The following is a 22,800-nucleotide window of genomic DNA, read 5'->3' as shown; positions in this document are numbered from 1 at the left end:
GATGACAGGCTGAGAGCCATGGGGCTTTTTAGTCTGGAAAAGCGTAGGCTCAGGGGTGATCTGGTGGCCACCTATAAGTTTATCAGGGGTGACCACCAGGATCTGGGGGAACGTTTGTTCACCAGAGCGCCCCAAGGGGTGACGAGGTCGAACGGTCACAAACTCCTGCAAGACCGTTTCAGGCTGGACATAAGGAAGAATTTCTTTACTGTCCGAGCCCCCGAGGTCTGGAACAGTCTGCCATCGGAGGTGGTTCAAGCACCTACATTGAAGACCTTCAAGAGTAAATTGGATGCTTATCTTGCTGGGATCCTAGGACCCCAGCTGACTTCCTGCCCTTCTGGCGGGGGGCTGGACTCAATCTTCCAAGGTCCCTTCCAGCCCTAATGTCTATGAGATCAGTCTAAACCTGCAACTTGATGATCTCCCGAGGGCCCTTCCAGCCCTAATGTCTATGAAATGTATGAAAGTTTAACTTTGCTACAAGACAGCAAAACATGATCTTTAGTTCCATAAAGATATTTGAAAGCTAATTTTTCTGGGCAGTATCTGTTGAACTGAATTTAGGTATTTGTAGAGTTAAGATCTCTCAAAATATGCTTCCATTTTTAAGGAAACAAAGCTCCACATTGTCTTAAAGTAGTATCCATAAAATATGGCTTTCTTGCTTAAAGACTCAATATTTCATTCTTCTTTGGTTTAGGGCATCAGTTACTTTATTCCTGTGTATTGTAATAGAAAGCCCTACTCATTTATGAGTCTGAAAAGCTTATCTTCAGTTCAACACATGGCCAGAAATTTGTAGCTGCTTATTTCATCTAATATTTAAATACAAATAGCTTCATTGATGGCATGAAGTTGCAGTAATTGGGGGTTTTTTTAATCTTTTTTTTTTTAAACTTGGCCCTTCTAGCCCTGCAAAGAGTGGCTTGCATTGCTTATTCTGAGGTTCAGTCCTTGTCCAGGCTGGCTGCTTTGAAAGGGCAACAGAGTATCTCTTTTCATAAGCAGTATGGCTTGTTAGCATCTTGGTTTTGAATAGGTCATAGTCACCTACAAAGATGCTGGTGAACAAATGTATTCTAGGTTTTGGGTTTCTTTATGCTATAGCCCTGCTTATGTGCTCTGGACCTGAGTAGAGATTTCACATACACTCATTCTAGTTTTGCTCTTGGGATTCTTTTCTTTTGTGTCTTGGTTTTTATACTTGCCAGTTATTATAGGGATAGTTTATAATCATGGTTTCTTGTACCTACTCCGAGCACTAATATTGTAGATTTGAGTGTCAATAAGTCCATCCTCTATGTCAGGGAAAAGATCTAGGAACAATCCACTGGTCAATTTGTCAGAGAGAGAGCGTGTGTGTGTGTGTGTGTGTTTTACACTTCTTGGGTCCTTTTTCCCCTCTTTGGAATGAGGAAATGTTTGATAGCCCTGACGATCACTGGTACCATTTGATATGCTGCTGGAGTCTTGATTTGTTGAGACGGCATCTAGCATTCTATTTCTTCCAGCTGCTCTTTTGAGAGAGGTAGGGGCTTTTTGTGCAACTCGTAAAGCTGTGTAGAATGGCAGGAGGTTTTGAGCAGGGTCCCACAGGGGTCTGTTCTAGGCCTGGTTCTACTTAACATGTTGGTTGTTAATGAGTTAAATGCCAGAATAGAGTATTTCCTGAGAGAATTGTAGATGACCAAACTGTGAAGGATTACAGACACATTGTAGGATAGGAATAGTTTTCAGATGGGTCTTGATAGATTAGAAAACTTGAGTTAGGAAGGCATACAAGGAAAGGATGAGAGAACTAGGCATCTTTAGCTTATAGAAAAGCCAACAAAGGTGGGGGGCAAGAAGTAAAAGGAGTCTTCAAATATATCTGAAAGGCTGCCATAAGGGAAAATAAAAGTTGTTCTCCTTTGCTATGGAGGTCAGGGTGCAAAGCAGTGGCTTGAAAATGGATTCAGCTTGGGTATCAGGAAAAAACTTCCTTATCGCTAAAAGAAAGACAGTGGAAGAGACTGCTGAGAAGTTGTAGAATCTTCTTACTGGAGGTCTTCAAGAAGTGGGCTAAGTGTTAGACAGGGATGATTGAGGAGTAGCTTTTCTGCATTCATGTGGGGGGTGTGGGGGCTAGAATTCAGAATTACCTTTGACAAAAGGAGAAATGGTCCAAAATTGATTGGGTGAAATTTTAACAAGGATGAGTGCAAAGTCCTGCATTTGTGATGAAACAAACTGGGAAAAGACTGACTAGGTTGTGGTATTGTAGAAGAGGGCCTGGGGGTCACAGTAGACCATAAGATGAGCATGAGCCACTGTGTATTCTCTTGTTGCAAGAAAAGAAGCCAACTAGTTTGTAGTAAGAGGAGTGGCACTTGCAAATCAAGGGAAGTGGTCCCTCTACCAGTGTTGAGCACTGGTGAGGCTTCATCTGGAGTGGTGTCTAGTACTGTCTATTTTGCCTAGAGGAGAAGACTGGAGTGGGGTTTGCACTGAGTCTTCAGATATTTGAAGGGTGGTTTTATGGAGGATGAAGATGACTGCTGTGGACACAGTTTAGGATAAGGATTGATGGTTTCACACCTGCAGCAGGGCAAAATTAGGTTGGCTAGTAAGAAGAACTTCCTGACTGAGGGTGGTTTAAGCATTGGAATAAACTACTCCAAAGCTTGTGGGACTCTCTACCTGTGGACATTTTCAAGTGTAGGTTAGATGAACACTTGACTGGAATGCTTTAATCGGGGATACTCCTGTCTCGAGCAAATGGCCTCATGCAGTCCCCTTATACTGTTCTGTAATATGTGTAGGGAGGTTGAAACAGATTATCTTGAGATCCCTTCTATCCCTGTGAATCTGATAGTCCTGCTTGTTCACATTTTTTCTGTTTCGATCAGAGTGATTCGATAGGAAGAAAGGGTACTTATGCATCATGGGATATGTGAAGTCCTAGGTTTAACTTCCTGCTAGAATGTGTGTATGATCTTTTGCCTACAGAGAGGGAACTACAAAAACTAAGAATAGTTTCTTATCTTGATGGGAATTGAAAATCACTGACATATAACTGGTGTGGTCTTTCAGCACTGAAAAAATGTATGTCAGTGCTGATTTTTAAGAAGAAAATGCTTATTTAATCTAACCAGATTAATCCTTTTAAAATCTAGAAACAGTAATAATTAAACTTTTACATATGGCTGAATATGAATCTGTTGGCATTTTTTTTCCAATTATTTTGAATTCTTCAAAACCTTGGGCCTGACAAACAGGGTGGGTTCAAACATGAACATCAGTTGCTCCATCTTTACTTTCTAACACCTTGGTTCAAGAGAAGATATATCAGTAGAGAACAGGGAAGAAATTTTATAATAGCCTGGTTTTCTTTCTCAAATGTAAAATCTTAATAGGTTAGTCAGAAGCTCTGTAACAGTATTGCAACTTAGTACCTGCTGTTTTCTCTTTCTAGTCATAGAGTATTAAGACATACTGCTGTCATTTGTACAAGTCGATCTTTGAATGTTCGAGCTACTGTCTCCAGGAGTAATGCTCTTGAGGATGAAGAAGGCAGAGGGGACAATATGCTGGTATTTGTCGATGTGGAAAATATCAATACTGTAAGTTTGGGGGTTTTTTTGTTTTGTTTAGGGCAGGGGATTTGAGTTTTTGTCCTTATCCTTTTTTGCCAAGGCATGTTCCCAGTAGAATGTCTAGATACAGCTCTTAAGTGTGTGTTTGGTCATCTGGTAGCATGTCGAAGGTCAAATTACTGCAGTCTTGTTTTAAAAAAAAACAAACAAACCCAAAAAAGACAAATGTAACATGCATATTGACATACATTGATGTGGTGAAATATTGACAGTGGGGTAATCCTAAAAAGAACTTGTCTATTTTTCCTTTGAAACTCTTTTAACTTCCTGAACCCCCAAATGTGAATTGTTGTAGGTGTCTTTTGTATTTCTTTTGTTTTACCCTTCAGGAGTTGTAGTTGAAACTACTTCTTCCCCATTCTTGAGGGAGATAAGTTGCAGATCTTGGCTTTTCTATATTAGTGGTATGCTGAACCCTTTCTGCAACAAGTTTTGTTGCTAGGTGTGAATGGAAGAATGTGATTAACTTCAGCTTGGAGTTTGAGTCTTGGGAGCTTTGTTGCACTTACTCTCAAATGGATAGGTCCCCACGAGTGAAATTGTAACTGAAGTTGTAAGGCTGGTGCAGTGGTTTGGCATGTCCTACGGCTGCAATTCTCCAACTTCTTCCATGCTCTGCATCATGGGTAGGCAACCCCTGGCACAGGTGCCAGTGTGGCATTTGAAGGCCTTTTGCTTGGCACACATGCCTTGGGGCAGACATCAGGAAAGGGGCCAGGGCTGTACTGCCACAACAAAGGTCGGGCCCTTGTGGCTTCCCCACCATCCACCCCTGGCATGCCAATACCTTACAAGTTGAGGTTGCAGGTGTGTTTGGAAGTCTGCCCAAAAATGTTGCTGACCCCTGCTTTATATAAACATTTGCTGAAATCCCAGGTTTAGGCAAAAACTTCAGAGACTTCAAATAGGCTTTAAGGAATGGAGACCTCATTTTTTTTCCCCTCCCCTTCCTTCCCATGTGAATCCATCTACTTGTGTGGCTGACTTACTCTTTCTGCATAACACTGGCTCATTTCAACATGTGAACCATGTGCAAGTTGCTTTCCATGTGTGAGTTGCAAGGCCCTGATCTTGAGGGTGGAAGCTGGAAAGTTCCTATCTCACTTCATTTTTGCAGAGAAATTCTACTATTTTTGTTTGTTTGTTTGTTTTAAAGAAATGAGGTTGAACTGTGCAATGAATAGTTAGACCAGCTATGTATGCTGGAAGAGTTCCTTTAATAATGGGGGGGTGTTATCAGGATATGTATAACCAGAGATGCAGAAAACCATATCAATGCAACCACGTAGGATCAAAGAAATATTTTACGTTGCTTCTAATATTTCCCTGACTGAAGGAGATGGGATAAGCAAGAACTCCAGCCTCAGTAGGTCACATACAGAGCTCCTTAGTAGTTTAGATGCAGTTCATTTCTACAAAACATCTTCTCTTGGAAGATGCTGGGGGAAAAAAGAGCAGAACTAGTAGGTGGCATTAAGAATCAAGCTATTTTAAATAAAACATGGTGTCCCAGGTGGTAATATGGTGGTATTGCCTACCTAACTTAAGCAAATAGTGGTGTTGATGATGGGGATGAGAGTGGCCTAATGCATACTGCACTGGATATGGAGTCAAACAGGGTGGGGGGTTTTAAGTTATGTAGTTGTGAACCAACTTCATGCCTATGTGTCCTCACCTATTTTACTTTTCTGGTTTAAATTGGGTGCTGTCTAAAAAAACCCCCAAAAACAAACAAACAAAAAAACCCCCTCATTAATGTTGTTCAGTGGTTACCAGTAGGGGAGGGGAAGGGTCAGTCTCTTGTGGCTAATAGTTACTCTTACAAATGTAAATCAAAGCCTTCAAAATTTCAAATCTATCAGGTATGCTAGACTTTGAACTAGGTCTTCACATCTTTGTAGAATAAAGTCTTAATCACTTTGGCATAATTTATCCTTTTTTTCTCTTTTTTTAAGAGTGAAACTGGTGTTAAAGAATTTCATGTAGTACAAGTATCGAGCAATAGCAAACACTGGAAGTTACAGAAATCTGTAAAGGTCTCTGAAGACAAAGGTGTGTATTTTTATTAATCGTTTGCACCAAATAAATTGTTTAAAATCGTATGAAGAAGGCATTAAAATTTTAGTAAATTGCACCAAATCAGAATCGTAAGCACGTTGAAATTTGTTTTTAATTATTGTATTGTTCTAGTTCTTAAACATGGCTAAGTCCATGAAAAGACATTAGTATACTAATATATCAGGTCATTGGCAGAGCAAGCTAAGTCTTTGGATTGGTTGGTTAGCAGAGGTTTGTTTTAGGTTGTGACTTCCTTGTCCCCCGCTCTTCATCTGCTGTCCCTCCCATCGCATCTATCATTATCCTATTTATTATGGTGGTAAAATAGTGCAGAGGGCTGTGCCATGGCAGTTTGTATAAGAGGTAGCTGGAGCAGTAGAAGCAGAAGCAGCTGTGCTATCATAGCCCTTTTCTCAGGTTAAAGCTTTCTGCTTCTTAGTAGATCTGACTAACCCAGGTAAAGCACTGCAGTAATAAGGCTGTGCTATTTCCAGGGCAGTGGCTTTGGTAGCTCTGTACAAGACGTTTGTGCCATGTAGATACACCTTTATTTTCCTCATTTATTTATTTTTTTTAGATGAATATGCTGCAGATTAATTAAAGGAATTTCATCTGTAGTCATAGTGACTTTGTTTGCCTGAACTTGAGTTCAGGTACCTGGGCTGCTTGTTGTACAGATTTATCAGATTTTTAGCTGCCACCACCCAAGTTCTGGAACTGGTTTCTCATCCAGTTCTCTCTTTTCCTTTCCTCTGCTACCTACTTCAACTTATTTCTAACTAAGTAGGAAAAACTGACCAGAAAATCAAATGTTTTGTTTACTAATTATGACGTTTTAAGGTACTGAATAATTTATAGTATGGTAGAACTATGTATCCATTAGGAAATAAGAAATAAAGTCTAAGTTAGATTCCAGTAACGATTGTTGATTTTAAGTTATTTTTATACAGTTGGCTTATGAGCAGTTACTAAATATGAGGTCTAGCAATGGCATTAGGCTATTGAAATTGTAAAGATTGTGGACTTTGGTGCTTGGATACTATGGTGATTAAATGGTTGGATCAATATGGCTCTTTTTTTTTTTAATTATTTCAGATACTAAACTTGCCAGTAGGGAAAGAGCAAAACTGTGCTTTAAAGCAGTAAGATGCAAAAGCTCTGACGGTAGGTTCACTTAAGTATATGGGCTAGTGATTTGGGTGGGATTTTTTAAAAAAATAGAAAACTTAAGACTTATAAAATATCATCCTTTATACTTATGATGCAACTTTTCCACACAAAGTGATGCTTGCTTTCTTTTTTCTTTCTTAGAAACATATACATTTGCAGATATTGTCTTTGGAAATGAACAGGTATGTAAACTGACATAGCTAAATAGTGTAATTGCTCTGTCAGTCCTGTAAACAAGTTTACTGTGCAAAGGGCCTAGGCAAAAATGTTTACTTTGTGTTTGTGGTCCAAACGAAGTGTTTTGTGTTCCAGTCTTATTCCTCAGTGTTCATAGAAATGAACGAGAGACACGGACAACGTTGGAGGCAGTATGGCAGTAAACCTGAGGGTTAGGGCCTGTTTCCAGCTTTATCACTGACTTGCCTAATGACACTAAGCAGTTCACCCCATGTTTCCCTCCTGTGATGGAAGGTACCTTAAGTGGGGTTCCTGGAGTGATGCACTATCCATCTGATGTGGGGCCACTCCCCTCAACTCGCCTGCCACAACTTGGTGTTATTATATAAAGAGAGGGTTCAGTGGAGATTTTCTTCTGGGGGGGGCAGTCCACTGGGGATGGCAGTACTAACGGCTTGGGTGTGATATTCTACAGGGCTCCGCCTCTCCTATACCCTGTCCACTCGCCACCTGGATGGGTGCCAGCAATTGTGGTTCAGTCATGCTCGATTGACCTTGGCTTGCCTCGAGGGGGACCCCACGTCCGAGTGGGTTCTGTTGACACTTGTCAGGCTGGCCCCCCACACACACTTCGAGTAGCCTTCCTGTCCTAGAGACTGGCAAGCTATATATGCGTTGGTTGGCACATACTTCAGCGCCTCTGAGTAGGGCAATTTTTGATCTTGAGCCTCTTCTCTCTTGTGTTTTGTTGTGTGTGGTTTGTTTTTTTTTTCCTCAAAAGAAATAGACCCCTGGGGAGGAGAGGAGTGTGAAGTTGCTTCCTTTCCCCCAGCCTCCTACAGGGGGCTCAGGCGCCTCCCCTGCTCTGCCTGCCAGCATTGAACCAGCTGCGCTGCTCCTTTCTGCTGCAGAAGCCTCTGCGCGTCTGGCATACTCTATGCCAGCATGCTCCCTCTTCTCCCCCGGGTTCCAGTGAGGCTTTTAAATCTTTCTGCAGCGGCCGGAACAGCCACTGCAAGTGGCTCAGCTGTTCCCCATCCAGGGAACAGCTGATTAAACAGCCAGCGTAACACCGGCTTGTGCAGCCGTGGCTGCATTTCTGGCTCTGGCTGCGCTCCGGGAGGTAAGTTTCCCCCGCGGAGGGTGCTGTTTGTGGGGTTTGGGGACTGCCCTCTCCCCTTCGGGAGCCTGTAGGGCTGTCTCACCACCACACCTTCCCTTCCTCTGTTTTGTCTACTTATATCAGTGGTGCTCAGCCTTTGTCCCTGGTGGGGGGGAGGCCTGGGTGGGCAGTGCCCAGTCAGCCTATAGGTCAGATCCACGTGGTGGTCCCAATCGAGTTTCCAGGGCACTTCCAATGAGCAATGTCCAGCCATGCGTTGGAGGTGGGGAGCGGTGAGGGAGCTTGACCTGCCCCTGCAAGAGGAGGAGAGCATGGCTTCATCCCACATGGGGAAGCAGGGTGTGAACTGGCTTCAACCTGGCCTTTGGGGTGGGGGATGACCCAGCCCTGGGGTAGTGCAGGGGTAACAGGCATGGCTCAGCCCTAATTTGCCCCATGGTGGGGAAAGGGTCTGTGGCCTGGCCCTGTGAGATTTGGGAATTTAGCAAGGTGGAGTAGGCCATACTAATGGCCACAGCTTCTCTGTTGCCAAATTTCCTGACCCGTGGTGAGCCCTGTGGGCCAAATATGATGGCTCAATGGGCTTCAGGTTGAGCACGTCTGATTTTAGATTGTAGACTCTGTGGCTTTTACTTCAAAGGGTGCTGCTGCTTCACTTATTAGGAGAACTGAAGCAGTCCTGTGCAGCTGGCTACTGGACCTGTACAGTAGAACCCAGTTCCCTGCAGGATTAATGCCAGTCCCCCACCCCCCCACCCCCATGAAGATGTTTGTGAGCTAGCCAAGGGTGTTAATATATAATGGGAGCAAATAGTTGCACAGGGCCTCAAAGGTGTACTAGTTGAAAGGAGAAAATGCACAGCTTGTTCTTAATTCAGCAGCGCCCTGTGAACTGAATTACAAGCACGTTAGAAGCAAAAATAATCTGGTTCTAATATACTTGCAAACTTTCATTGTTGCAGAGGTTAAGAAAACTAACCTGACAAATTAAGTTCTGCTTTGCTCCTTTCTATTAGGGCTGCATACGCGCAGACTTTTTAAAATAAAAAATTATGATGGTTTTAGTCTTGTGTAGGTATAGTTTCAGAAAAGTTCTTGTATTAAATGACACGGTGGCTTGATACACTTGCCTTTCAAATTCACTGCCTATTAATTTAGGTTAGACTAGAGCATTTGATTTAAATTGGGTTTAGCTTGGACTGTGGCTGCTTTTTTCACAGACCGGGTGGAGAGTACCTGAAGCCTGAAAGCTTGTTTTGTTGAGACGAGGCAAGTTGGGTCCAATAAAATACTTTAACTTCACGTCTGAAATCTTACTTTTCTCTAACCGGATGAGAATTAGTATAAAATAAGCCTGTGTTTTTGGAAACTTTGATAGCTAATACTACCATGTAAATAAACAAAGGAAATGAGAGTCCAGAGGTGCTTTATAGGATCATGGAGAAAATAGGACTAAAAGGCACTTTGCAAGGTCATTATCCCTGACTGACTGAACCTTCCCAGTCAAGCATCTGTCTGACCTGTGCTTGCAAGTTTCCAGGGGTTGAAGGTTGTGAACTGTTGTGGAGCTGTGGAGCTTCTCTTAAGTAGCCTGTTCCAGTGATTGACCACCCTCATAGTCAGAAACTTCTTACTAATCTCCAGCCTAAATTCGTCTCCTGAAGCTTGAGGCCATTGCTTCTAGTCCTTTCCCCCTCTCTAATTGCCCTTCTGAGAGAGAGAGAGGTTTTTTTGGTTTTTTTTCTGTTTTTTTTTTGTTTTTTTTTAAAGACTTTTAGCCAATCCCCCACTTCTTCCAGTCTTTTCTCCAGACCAGAGAACCCTAGTTCTTTTGGCCTTTCCTCCTAAGTCTTGCCTCCAAGCCCCTAATCACTTTTGTCTTTCTGTGCTGGATTCTTTCCATCTGTCCGCATCCTTTTTGGAGTTTGGGGCACAAAACTGGATGTAGCGTTTCAGGTGAGGCTTTGCCAGTCAGTGCCAGAGAGAGAGAAAAAGAATCTCTTCCTTTGATTTGCAAGAGGCATTCTTGTTAATAAACCCAGTATGCTGTTGGGCTTTTTAGTGATGAGCATACTTGGATTATATTCAGTTTATGGTCCACCAGAAACACCCCCCCATGTCCTTATAATTGCCTTTATATAGGTGTCAAGTTATGTACAGAACCAGGTGACTTATGAAAGTTATTTCTTTCAATCTTCGTATTTTGCATGATGAAAATTGAGCTAATTGAGCAAAACATTGAGGATAGGATTTAGAGCTGTAAAAGCTTTCTGTGTATGGTGAGTAGGTGGGTAGATAAATGTTAGGCAAGATCTTATTTAAATGTCATGTTGAAATACTTAGGCCTGATCATAGATCAGGACCGTTCTGGGATGTGTGAAGAAAAATGAAAACAATCCCAGCTTTTATGAGTTAGCAGTTTTAAGTGTGTGGTTCTCAACCTGTTTAGACTCAACGCACCCTTAGAAAATGTCGGGTTTTAGTTTTTGGGGGTTTTTTGGTTATGGAAAAGTTAATGAGGGCAGTTTTTCTGCTGCAAAGAACAGAGAGACCATGGCAGGTCAGAAAGCATTAATACTGTGGAAATCTGTGGGCTTATATTGTGAATCGTTTTTGCACACCTAAGCATGCTAACATTGCATTAGCACCCTTGGGGCATCTTTCAGAGGCTCTCAAGCACCTGAGGATGCTGCATCACCCTGGTTGAGAATCACTTCTCTAAGCAGAAGATTATAGTTTCACTTTATTGCATTCTTTGAAGTGGCTGGACTGTTATTGCTGGAACTAATTAATTGTCTAGCTGGATATCATTGTAGAAAAATGTACACTGAGGTGCATGTTATGAACAATGCCTACACTTGCTTTTCGTTCTGTCATTAGTGAGATACTAGCTTGCTGTCCAAACCTACCGTATTTTTCAGACCATAAGACGCACCTGACCATAAGACGCACCCAGTTTTTAGAGCAGGAAAACAAGAAAAAAAATATTCTGAACCAAATAGTACCGGTATACTAAAATATTTATTAAAATAAAGCAAAATACGGTAATATTTAACAGCGTAAACTCAACAGTGGTGTTAAGAACCATCATCACTTCCATTAACAAATGAGGAAAGACTTAGAGGCTCAAGCACTTTTCTAGTTTTCTGGAAACCCTAAAAACTCATCATCACTAGTGTCAGAATTTATGAAGCTCTGTTGCTCACAATCACTTATATCACTATGTGCGTCTCTCCTGCCATGACGGGCTTCTTGCCTGCCTGTCAGGGCACTGTGCTGCATCACATAGTCCCAGCCGGGACGTTACCTGGTACCGTACCTAGCTGCCTCCTGTCTCAACGTTCTAATCCTGTCAGTCTGTCAGTGTCACACACACACACGCAGGGGAGGTGTGCGCTGTGCCGATCATGTGACCTGACTGACTGACTGACATTGAGACTCCAGGAGGCGGGACTTCCCCCACACACACAGCAATCCACAGCATGGGAACGGCAGCGGACAGTAAGCGGGTGCATGGGACCGCAAACAAATGTTCTGGGGTACCACACCTTCGGACCATAAGACGCACCCTCGTTTTCCCCCCACTTTTGGGGGGGAAAAAGTGCGTCTTATGGTCCGAAAAATACGGTACCTGGAAGGCATGATAAGGAATGTACTGGAAACCTCTGACATTTGTTTTCATTGTAACAAAGTGTTTCCTTAAGTCTGGTTGCCTAACTTAACTTGAGGGGAAAGCATAAAAGATACAAATTCAAGGTACTTTTTTACATGTGGGTTCAGGCAGTTAAATCCAATGAGCAAGTCTTCAAACCACAGGCAGTACAGCAAGGAAAGTTACCTACTATGATAGTGGACAGAACCCTTCAGTTTGTCATCTATCAGTTATGTGGTATAGGTAGTTTGGGTCTGATGTGCATGATTATTCTGTGCACAGCTCTGCAAAGATTACCAGAGCTGTTCTTGAGATACCACAAGGGGGAATTTCTTCTTCAGTACAAGAATAAACTTGTAGCATTTAGCCCTTATGAAAGCAATTTTTTTTCTGTTTTTTCCCTTGCAGATAATCAGTTCAGCCAGTCCATGTGCAGACTTCTTTTTCCGAAGCTTATCCTCTCAATTAAAAAGAGCACGTGTACAGTCTAATACGCTTGTGTCTCAAGCAGCTGCAAAACAGTCCTTCGATGAAGCAGTTAGATTGATACAAAAGTGCAGTGAGGTGGATTTGAATATTGTTGTACTCTGGAAGGTATGTATGCTCTGTTACCCATGTGATTTTGACACAGTATAAAAGAGACACTCTTTAATATGGTAGTCTTGATGTCTACCTAACTTTCTAAGAAGAAAATTGAAAGAAATGCTGATTTTTATTTTTAATAAACTTCAGTTTCCTATTTTTAGACAGTTATTTGCAATCAGAAGCTAGGATGGTGCTGGAAGTAAAATAAGTAATTGGGGAATTTTGTTTCAAGAGCTATTTAGTATCCCAGAAGCATAGATATCAACTCAAATGGTGTTGTAACTGAAAATGAAGTTTGTCTTTTGCAAAGCTAGTAGGTCAAAGTTCTTGCTACTTATATCCTGCCTATGTTGGGTTTACCAAAGCTGTGCATACGCATGAAAAAATTCCCATGTTGAAGAAGCGTTCTACTTCAGTTCTTAAAGCAGGGGCTGGCAATTATTTTGGGTGTGGAGGGCTGCTTTCTGAGTTTTGGCAAGCCATTGAGGGCTGCATGACAGGCAGCCAGGTGCAGATAAATAGTAATTTTCTAAATCTTTTAGGGGCCCCATGGGCCGAATAGAATGGTCTGGCGGGCCACATCCAGCCCACGGGCTGCATGCTGCCCACCCGTGTCTTAAAGGATTGGTTTTACTTAACAAAATACAGTAGCTAAATACAATGTTAACACTACCCCTAAATACTAGGCTTTGAAAAATAAAACTCCACCAATTGCTCCAGTGTTGATGTACGCAGTTTTCATGTACTTTTTTTTACCTGAACAAACAGCTTTTAGATCTGTAGCTCAAGCTCCTCTATTTAAACTTTGGGGGAAATTTCTTTTACCCTGAAGTAGCCTATCAAGTCAGTGAAGCCTCAGTAAGATTATGAAGTTGCTGGTTGTCTATATAGTCTTTTACAGTATGGATAGAAATGGTTCCCCATACCTATGAGAACAGGTAGAAACTTTAGAATTGAATAAATATAACTAGAACTTGAAGGTACTGCTGCATGTGAACAAAATGTTGTATATTAAATGGCTTACTGAAACTAAACTGCCGAATAGTTCTGTATGCAGTTCTGCATGAACCAACAGTAGATCAGGAGCTTGTGTTGCCATACTAACTAAGCACTATCTCACTTGATAAACTCCAGTTGTATTTTAGAAATAGGCCACTCTTTTCCCTAGTTTATTGAAATCATTAGCATTACATATTGGTAGTGATACCATCTGGCATCTTCTAACAAAATTGATTTTAAATTGCATGAAATATATTCTAATCTTAAAGATCTACTAATTATCCGGTGGTAGTAGCTCACCTAAGACGCTTCATAAAATGCGAGTGATCTTAACTCCTAATTTTTAAAAAATGTTCAGTACACTGTGCCATGAGGGTATCTTTTAGTATTTTAGCCCTAAAGTAACTGTATCCTCTTACAGAAGGAATTGAATTTTTCTTTCCGTCCTTCTCCCCTCCCCTATATACTTCTAAATCTCTTTGTAAAGATTATGGGCTACTTTCGGGGGGGTGGTTTCTAAATACAATGTGATTTTTAGAAGTGATAGTGATTTTATTTTTCATTTTAAAAGTTTGTATTATAAGGTAAATGCTTGCTAATCTCTCGTTTTTATTGGTGTTTTTGTCTTTGTATTCTGTAGGCATATGTTGTAGAAGACAGTAAGCAGCTGATTTTGGAGGGCCAGCATCATGTTGCTCTTCACACAGTTGGGAAGGAGGCTTTTTCCTTTCCTCGGAAGCTGGTAATTCAACATTTACTATTGGTACAAAAATTGCATGCTCTATAGAAGTCTTTCCAGAGTGGATTGTTGCATGCTTAAAATGTGTAGTGTCTTAAACCACACCACTAAAATATGTCAGTGACATTTCCTTGCTTGTTGTGTGGATGCACAGGTGTGAAAGAACTAGGAAAGCTGAAAGAAATCCATTAATTTTAGCAATATATTTCTAGTTTATTAAATTACAGGACTGAGAAAATAAGCTTTTCAAAAGAGTTGCAGGTAGAGTTGTGATCTGAGGTGTGTTGCTACTTGAAGTGGAGAAGACCTAGAACACGGTCTAGTTATTCTTGGTATACAAGTTGTAAGCAATCAAATATTTGAAATGCACATGAATATATATATTTTTAAAAATGTTAAATGCTTCCGTATGTGTACTTTCTAAGCCAGGGGCAGGCAGTTATTTTGGGCGGAAAGCTGCCTATTGAGTTTTTTTGCAAGCCCTTGAAGGCCCCTTGACAGTCAGCCATGGGCAGATAGATGTTAATTTTCTAAAATGTTTAGGGGCTCCAAGGACTAGATAGAATGGCCTGGCAGGCCACATCCAGCCTGTGGGCCACCTTTTTGTCCACCCCTGTTCTAAACAGACTTGGTTATAAATCAGGTTCACATACCAGTTCTAAATGAGGTCTCATTAGTGTCTCTGTTCCACTTTAATAACTGGTAGAGCATAACTAAATAAACATGAATGTGAATGTCTGTGGAACATTGGTTATTCAGACAGTTACTTTAATATGGTTTATATTTAACTATAATTCTTACCTACTTTTAACACTGATTAATTTTTTAAAGTAAAGTTTAGGTTAAATGAAAAAAAGCAAAAGTACTCTTAATTCCGAGGTATACATGCCCAGTTCCCTTAGAACAAACTACTTCCTTGAATACTATGAATACTATCATGGGACTAAAAGCAGATGAATGAAAATATCTCCACGTTGTTCTAGTGCTACCACTGTTATGTGTACGCAAAGAATAAATCTCCACATCCAGGGGTTTGTTTTAGCATTAAAAAAAAATCATAAAAATATGATAGATTCAATTTATGTAGTCTGTTCCGTTATCAACAGTAAAGGTCCCTCAAAAGGAATTTTCTTGTTTACCTGGTTACTTCTGATTTTTTTTTTTCCTGCCTCTGAAGTTTAATGGACACTTAAAATATAATGCATGATAATCAGAATACAAAAAATAAAAAAAGTTACTTGTTTCCTTCATGCCATGTAGCTCAAGATGATTTGAGTCAGTTTTCCTTAAGGTAGTCATCTTTAGATAAGAAGTCACCCATGTTTCACTAATAGTATATTTTCAACGGACATAATGACTTCAGTTACTTCTCACCAGTCTTCATGCCATGGAACTGATTTTCTATTTAATTAGTTCCTCAGCTAAAAGAATGGCCCTTAATTGGTTGAAATTTGTATGTTTTTGTGCCAAACTTTCTGTATTCATAAGTAGTGAAAATATTTGGGACAGATCCTCAAGGATTTTTTCTTTCTTATTACTTTTCTGAAGCGTCTGCTTTCATTTTTTTGGAAGCAGAAACTTTCTCAAGGTACTGTAAATTCACATTAAAGAGTGTTACATTTAGCAAAAAAATCAACTGAAAAATTTAACTTGCTACAGTACATTTTATGGGGAACTCTTAATAAGAGTGATTTAATTAATTATAGGATTGATTAATTGCAGAATTAATATAAGAGTGAATGTTGTCCTGGCCAAAGTCTCCCTGCATTTTTTTCATTGCTGTCAAGCATACCATGACATTAAAAGGGTACTGTGCTGATTGGTTTATTTTCATAAGTACAACCTTCGTGATGTAAATCAAAGCTAGGTAATGGTTACAGAAACACTGTTTTTAACACTTTGTTGCTTCCCCTCTTGTCTTGGTGGCCATTTTTTAATAGCCAGCTAGAGCTCGAAATTTGACTATTCCTAAGCTATGGCTGTCCGACTCACTTTCTTTTTCCATATCCTTCTCCTTCTACCTTGATTTATTAACTTGCAGTACACTGACATTTTTCATTCATACTTCAGTTGGTAAGCTGTATCACTCCTTTTCTGTAAGCTTTTATTGAGAACTTTATTAATTGAAATACAGTAAAATTATAATCTCGGGTCAACAAAAAGGAAGGTAATTGGCCTGTGCAGTGTTGGAATTTCCTTAACATCAAGAATTAGCAATAAGGTGTGTTCAGTTTGCCATGCTTAAATGTTGACAGTATTTCCAGACTGTGACCTTGTTTAAGTTCTTGTCTTCAATCCTAGTCTTTCCGGGTAGACTTTTAACTCTGAGTTTAACGTGTCAAAAGGAATATGGTTTACTGATAACACACTTTTAAAAGACTTGGTATTAGCTACCCAATAGCTTCAAATCCAAGTGTTTGGTGTTAATGCAGTTGGAGAAGGGCATTTTGGGGATATGGAAGGGTAGCTGTCTTGGTTGACCTACCTGATTTAAATATTTGTCAGATGAGAGAGCAGATTTCTGTATAGGGCTTCATAAAGGAAATTGAGGATAAGATTGGACATCACTAGGGCACTAGTATTTGTTTGACTTACTTTGTAACCTATACTTTATTTGATCTGCAACTCAAACCACTGTGTGGAAGGTAGAAGAAAAGCAGGAAAGCTCCTTCCCTCCTTGCCCCCTCCCCCCCCCCCAAAATGTACACGCTTCAGGACAATATCTTGAGGTGGTTGTTTTTGTTGCATGTAATATACTAATTAATGGTACTTCTGGAGAGTTACCTTACGATGCTGTCATTCCAGTAAAATAGGTTCATTTTCAAACTTGCTTACAATTAGAGCCTACCCATCTTCTACCTAATGTTGGACTGAGACTTCAGTTGAATTTTTCAAAGTTCTGTGTCTGTGCCTTCAATTTATTTTTATTTAAAGCTGCTCTTTCAATGAAATGAAGTGCACAGCAGTATTATAGAACATTCCATTTCCCCAGAAGTGTTTGATACTTCGATTTTTTGAAATGTTTAGAAGAAGGAATAAATGGTATTTGTAACTAATACCGTTACAAATTTATTTTCTATTATAAATACATCTAACTAATACCCTAGGGCAAAATATTTATAGGTGGAAAATTTTAAAGGAAAATCATTGGTTTCACTGAGAAATAAACTTACTGAATGGAAGTAATTTATCATTATTTCTGATTTCTCCTAATCTTATTCATTTTATCTCATCTGGCACAGTGGTTCCTTAGCATCTTTAGTCATGTTTTGGCACCCCTCTAGGTTTTTCTGAATTTGGCAATACCCTGATTTATTTCATTGCTTCTCAGCAGGGGTGCTGCTGCTGCTACCATTGTTACCACCATCACCAAATGAATGCTCTGCATACCTTGTGCATAGCCAAACCAAGAAGGGCTGCAGCATGTGCGTACATGCCTGCCTGCATTAAGGTTACCTCATGAGCCTAAAGCATGTTGCAGCATTTTCTAGTCCAGTTCCGTGTGTACCTCCTGGAAATAGGTGCGTGAGACAGATCCATCTGGCACTGGAGGTGGTGTACCAGACTGGATGTAGATGCTTCTGCTGTTGGCAGTCAGCTGGTGAAATTGTCCCATGCTCTTGCCTGCATTAGGGTTATGAGGTTAGTAATTTAATCAGCTCCTGCGAGGATCACTAAAACGCTGTCTCCGAGTAGTTAACATTCCTAAACAAATTATTAACTTTTTAACTTTCTGCTGTTGAATCCCTTGTTATACAGTGCGTTATACATGTTTAACAGCATTTCTAATAATATTGGCTGGATTTTTTTCTTTCTTTTCCCTTTTCCCCCCACCCAGGAGCAACCCGAAATGGTTCTCTTAAAGTTTTTTCGACCTGAAAACACTCCAGCAGCTACAAGACCAACACCAGAGCAGCTTTCAAATCTTATCAAAACAAGTCTTCGTTATCCAGAGTCCTTTAATCACTCATTTAATCAAAAAAGGTTAGTTTAAAAGTTGCTTTAGAAATGTCTGGCTCCTTTACAAAATGGTTGGCTAATTCAGATGACTTAATACTAATCCTATTTAAAATTATGCTGTATGAAGTGATGAAATGAAAAAACTGCTGTGAATGGGAATTTTTCTTGAGGGGAAGAAACTCTGAATCAGAAATAAATATTTTAATGGTATAGGTAAAACTGCAGAACAGTAGCACTGAGCAGTTGTGGAGAATTGGATGCAGCAAATGAACGTTGCACTGTAGACCGACTTGAAATGAAACTTCTTAATTGGAACTTTTAAGTTAGACTCATTAAGTAAACAGTGAAAGGAACCATGAAGAAATCTGTTATATTTGCCTGCACAGTTTAAGATAAAATGGCCGTTAAGAGCCAAGTCAAAAGTGAACATTGTTCTGGAAAATGACTGTTCGGTTGTCAAGAGAACTTTCAGGGTGTCTTTATACGTGGTTCGGGGTGGGGATGTTTTAATTAGAGCGGCTCTTGGTATCTAGCATCCTGTGCTTCAGAATTGTGGAAGGGGTACTTTAACTAAAGCTTGTTCGATAAACTTTAGTTAAAATGCCCCCGCTGCCATTTTGAAGCATGGGGATTCTGAATACATATTATGCCAAGGCTGCTGGAGTGTGCTAATTAGGACGCTGCAGCAGACTCAGTTAATTGAGTCTGTTCCGATTAATTGGCACATGTCGGAGCAGGCATCTGGCATGTGTATAGGTGTGCCTTTATTCCAGGTGTGCATGAACAGATTACCTTTCTACAAGTTTGCCAGATAAAACAGGTGCATCGGTTCTTCTTGCATGCTCCCAAATAGTAAACTTTTTAGTTCATACACATTTCATTAAGATAAATAATATTTTTATACAGTTTTCTAAATAAACTGTACTAGCACCAATTAGATCTATTCAGGCAGAATTCTTCAGAACATTAAATGCACAATTTTTAAAACTAAAAAAAAAAAATTAAATTTACAAGAAATTGGGGCTGTATAAAGGTTCAGGTCCAATTTTTATTGGACATTGCACAGCTGTACTAAGGCTGCATACAGATCTTCATTTTTAGCAGTGGAAAATTGCCGTTGCTAGAAATGATTCTGGGAGAGGGATCAGTATAGATGTTCAGTCTGCAACCACCTCCTCTCACCTGTTCCTTGCACCTTCTTGAGACCAGGGTGATCCTAGTCTGGGGAAAGCTTGGGCTCTTTCAGTCCTCTCATTCCCGGGGGGAGCTGGACCAGCAGGACAAAGCCCCCTGCCTACATCCCTGGGAGTGATTTTTGTCTCATTGTAAACAGGTTATTTTTCTCATGGAATAGTAGAAACTGAAACCACTGAGGCACATATTGTAATAGGTGTAGTGGACAATGGCATGTAGAAGGGCATATAAGAATGAAACAAACATGTAAAGGTATTTAACTAGCAGTTCAACATTTTAAATCACATTGAGCCAAATGGTGCATCTCATTCTAAAAATGTACTGCTGCTTGCTGTACTTAAATGTTTAAGCTGTTTTATAAAATGAAAGCAGTTTTACAATACAGTTCTCAATCATATAGTGGATGTAGTTTCAATAACTCAACTTTTTTAGTTGATAGCACAGCTTTTAGTCCCTTTAAATGACTAATGAATTTCCTTTTTCAGTCCTCAACATTATTATCTTAAACTTTTTTAACGAATGGTAGTAATCAACAGCTGATATTAGACTATTAGTATAATAGATGATTCAGTTTCATTATTTATAAGATTTGTAATCCTTTTTAAATAGAGGAAATGTACTTCTGGGCACTTCAACTGTAAATCTTGGATATTAATGAAAGGATTTTTCTTTTGCAGTCTTTGTTTGGTACCCGTCACTCTACTACTTTCCAACTGTTCTCAGGCTGATGTTGATGTAATAATAGATTTGCGGCATAAAACAACAAGGTAGTGATCTCTTGAATATTAGTTGGGGGAGATTTATGACTGCTTCCTCAGGTTTTGGGAATTGCTTTTTTCATTCTCGAGTGTATATTTACATTTATTGAACATCTTGTGATAAGACTTTTTCAGTAGCTTCACTGTTCCTATTGAAGTCCAGAAAAGATCTTCATTGGGAACAGGATCAAGGCAATTTGTAATTAAAAGCTGATTAACAATTTTCATAGACTTATCTGTAGAAGCAAGCCTTTTTCTTACAAGTATAACAGTTAATTATGCATAACCAAATACCAGTAACTTTGGGAAAAGACACTTCTGAGCTGGTTATAGAAGTTGTATGAAAGGGGCAAAAAGCACATATTGCACTATCCATTACTAGAGGCTTTTAATTCTATACATAACTCTTGGGCAAAAGTATTCAAACATCTCTACAATTGGTTGAAAAATGAAAAAGTTGAAAAGTTCCTGATTTATTTTCAGAAAATCTAATCTTTTCAAAGTAATTAAGTAGCTAGAGTGTTGATTTAGCAACAGTCCAAGCTAAGCTTTTTCAGGGACAGACTGAAGAGCAGGAATTGGGACAGCTTTAGCAAGTTTTTTTTTGTCCGGCATATTTTCCCAGACCTACATTAAGTACTAGATTTCTAATGTAGAAGACAAATAGAAACGGTAGTAGGGGAAATATTCATCCAGATGCCTCAGTTGAACAGTATTTAAGCCAGAAATTGACACCCTTTTAGGAGTGACAGGCTGAAATAAGTTAGCTTGGTCCAGGGTGGGCTGTTGCTTGCTACCTGCCTACCGCCCTCACCCCCAACACACACACACTCTATCAGATTGCCACCAACATCCCAGTTCCACAGGCCAGATGGAATCACTTGCTGGGCCTTAACTTGCCAGCCTCTGATCTAAACAGCTCTTATAAACCAAAGCTCATTTTTAAGAATTGTTTTAAACTTCCAGTAATTTTTTGAAAAGTAAACCCCAGCAATAGCATGCATGTTTGTTTTAGCTAATGCTTTTGGGGAGACTGTAGTAGTATGTCTCTGAAGCTGTGGGGGTCAACCTTTTATGGTAAGCATGCCTCGAATCCATGCCCTCTCAAGTGCTACTCCCTGATCCGCTACTGTTTTCTGTTCCGAACCTGTTTGGTACTGCCTGCCGCCTCCCTAATCTGCAGTGCGCCACTCTGAGGTTACCTGTGCTATTTGTCACAGGTTGGCAACCCCTGCTTTAAAGGATACAAATGCTGACTTTTCTTATGCTGCATAAAATAACTTTTTCTTTGGATGGTCCTTGAAATGAATACAAATTTGGTAGACAGTTAAGCATAAGAGGATGTGCAAAACATAAGTGTAATCCTTTTTTTTAATTTTTTTTCCCTTCAGTCCAGAAGCACTAGAAGTCCATGGATCTTTTACTTGGCTTGGGCAAACACAGTACAAACTTCAGCTTAAAAGCCAGGAGGTCTATAGCTTGCAGTTGAAAGCATGCTTTGTTCATACAGGAGTGTATAATCTTGGAACCCCCAGAGTATTTGCCAAGCTAGCGGACCAGGTTACTTTGTTTGAAACAAGTCAGCAGAACTCCATGCCAGCACTTATCATCATCAATAATATTTGACCACTTCATGAAAGATCATACTAAAAACCAAAATAAATGGATTTTTTTTCTTATTTTGCTGGGTGACATTTGCTGCAGTTTTTGGAACTTGCACCCCAACATCTAACTTCTTACAAAAGATTGTTTAGGAAAAAATAGCAAAATATTCGGACTTGTCCGTTTCTTAATGCAAGGCACGTTGAACTGAGAATACATATATCCTTTTTAATGTATTTTTCTCTGGTAACTAAAATATTCACATGCAGAATTAAAATAATCCTCATAACCTGGATTTTGAACTATTTGCGTATCCTAGGCCCTATGAAAAATGCAGTTCGACTGCTGTTACGACTTCCAGCATGGTGTGTTTTAATATTTGTGGCTGTATTAGGGGACAGTTCGAGGAGAAACCTTCATTGAGTATCTCCTGTCTTAAGCCATTAGTTACCATACACTTCAACCTTACTGTGAAGTTCAATAGGGTGTTACAATAAAAATATACTGTTCCTTTTTTTTATTTTGTTTTTTAATTAGTTTGGGACTCTTATGGAATCTTCATGTTCTGATAGCAAGTTGGCCCTTCATGGCTTTCAGATGACTCTTACTTAAAAAATTTTCTAAAATAATTTGAAGCAAGTTTGAGCATTTTTCTCATTCATCTCAGTACAAAATACACCATTTCACCATCATGAGATTTTTGTCATTTAAATTGTCATTCACTTTATTATGTAACTATAACAACTGAGTTGATCTGTTTTAAAAAAAAAATCTTCTCAAGTTAATTAAGCTTTTCAAGAAATGTATTATATTTATAACAAATGTACTGTAAATAGAATAAAACATGCACCATATTCACTGTACAGACTTCTCTTGTATAGATTTGTTCTTGCCTATTTTGCCTTCAGCCTATGAACGCGGCTGTCTCTGTTAGACACTTAAACAGTCAGAAACTGAATCTGAAAGTATGGAAGTAAATATATGTGCAATGTAGCCTTGTTCAAGTGTCGTGTTCTGCCCTTTGTGCACATGCAACGCTGCTACTTTTGACTAGTTGCCATGACACTGGATTTAGCACAGTGGAATCCAGCTACATGGGAAGGCTCAAACAGCTTCGGAGTGTTGGGGATTGTTACCTTTATTTG

At 39.7% G+C, this 22,800-nt stretch overlaps 1 protein-coding gene across 7 annotated transcripts in view; it reads left to right on the top strand.

Annotated features, from left to right (window-relative positions):
* Nucleotides 1–22,518, top strand: part of TRAPPC8 (trafficking protein particle complex subunit 8) — a 91,814-nt gene extending 69,296 nt beyond the window's left edge. For all 7 annotated transcript variants that reach the window (XM_090039882.1, XM_090039884.1, XM_090039881.1 and 4 more), the window contains 9 exons: nucleotides 3,458–3,605; nucleotides 5,594–5,690; nucleotides 6,792–6,860; nucleotides 7,008–7,048; nucleotides 12,227–12,412; nucleotides 14,043–14,144; nucleotides 17,980–18,125; nucleotides 19,973–20,062; nucleotides 21,445–22,518. In XM_090039882.1, the coding sequence (XP_089896008.1) occupies nucleotides 3,458–3,605; nucleotides 5,594–5,690; nucleotides 6,792–6,860; nucleotides 7,008–7,048; nucleotides 12,227–12,412; nucleotides 14,043–14,144; nucleotides 17,980–18,125; nucleotides 19,973–20,062; nucleotides 21,445–21,679 (1,114 nt within the window). In that variant the 3' untranslated portion in view covers nucleotides 21,680–22,518. The remainder of the gene's footprint in view (nucleotides 1–3,457; nucleotides 3,606–5,593; nucleotides 5,691–6,791; nucleotides 6,861–7,007; nucleotides 7,049–12,226; nucleotides 12,413–14,042; nucleotides 14,145–17,979; nucleotides 18,126–19,972; nucleotides 20,063–21,444) is intronic.
* The last annotated feature ends 282 nt before the right edge of the window (nucleotides 22,519–22,800 follow it).

This window comes from Crocodylus siamensis, chromosome 3 (genome assembly GCF_052110815.1).
Source record: "Crocodylus siamensis isolate JL-2025a chromosome 3, ASM5211081v1, whole genome shotgun sequence".
Classification (NCBI taxonomy): domain Eukaryota; kingdom Metazoa; phylum Chordata; order Crocodylia; family Crocodylidae; genus Crocodylus; species Crocodylus siamensis.
The sequence above is the reverse complement of the archived record's forward strand: the minus strand, read 5'-3'. Positions and strand labels throughout refer to the sequence as shown.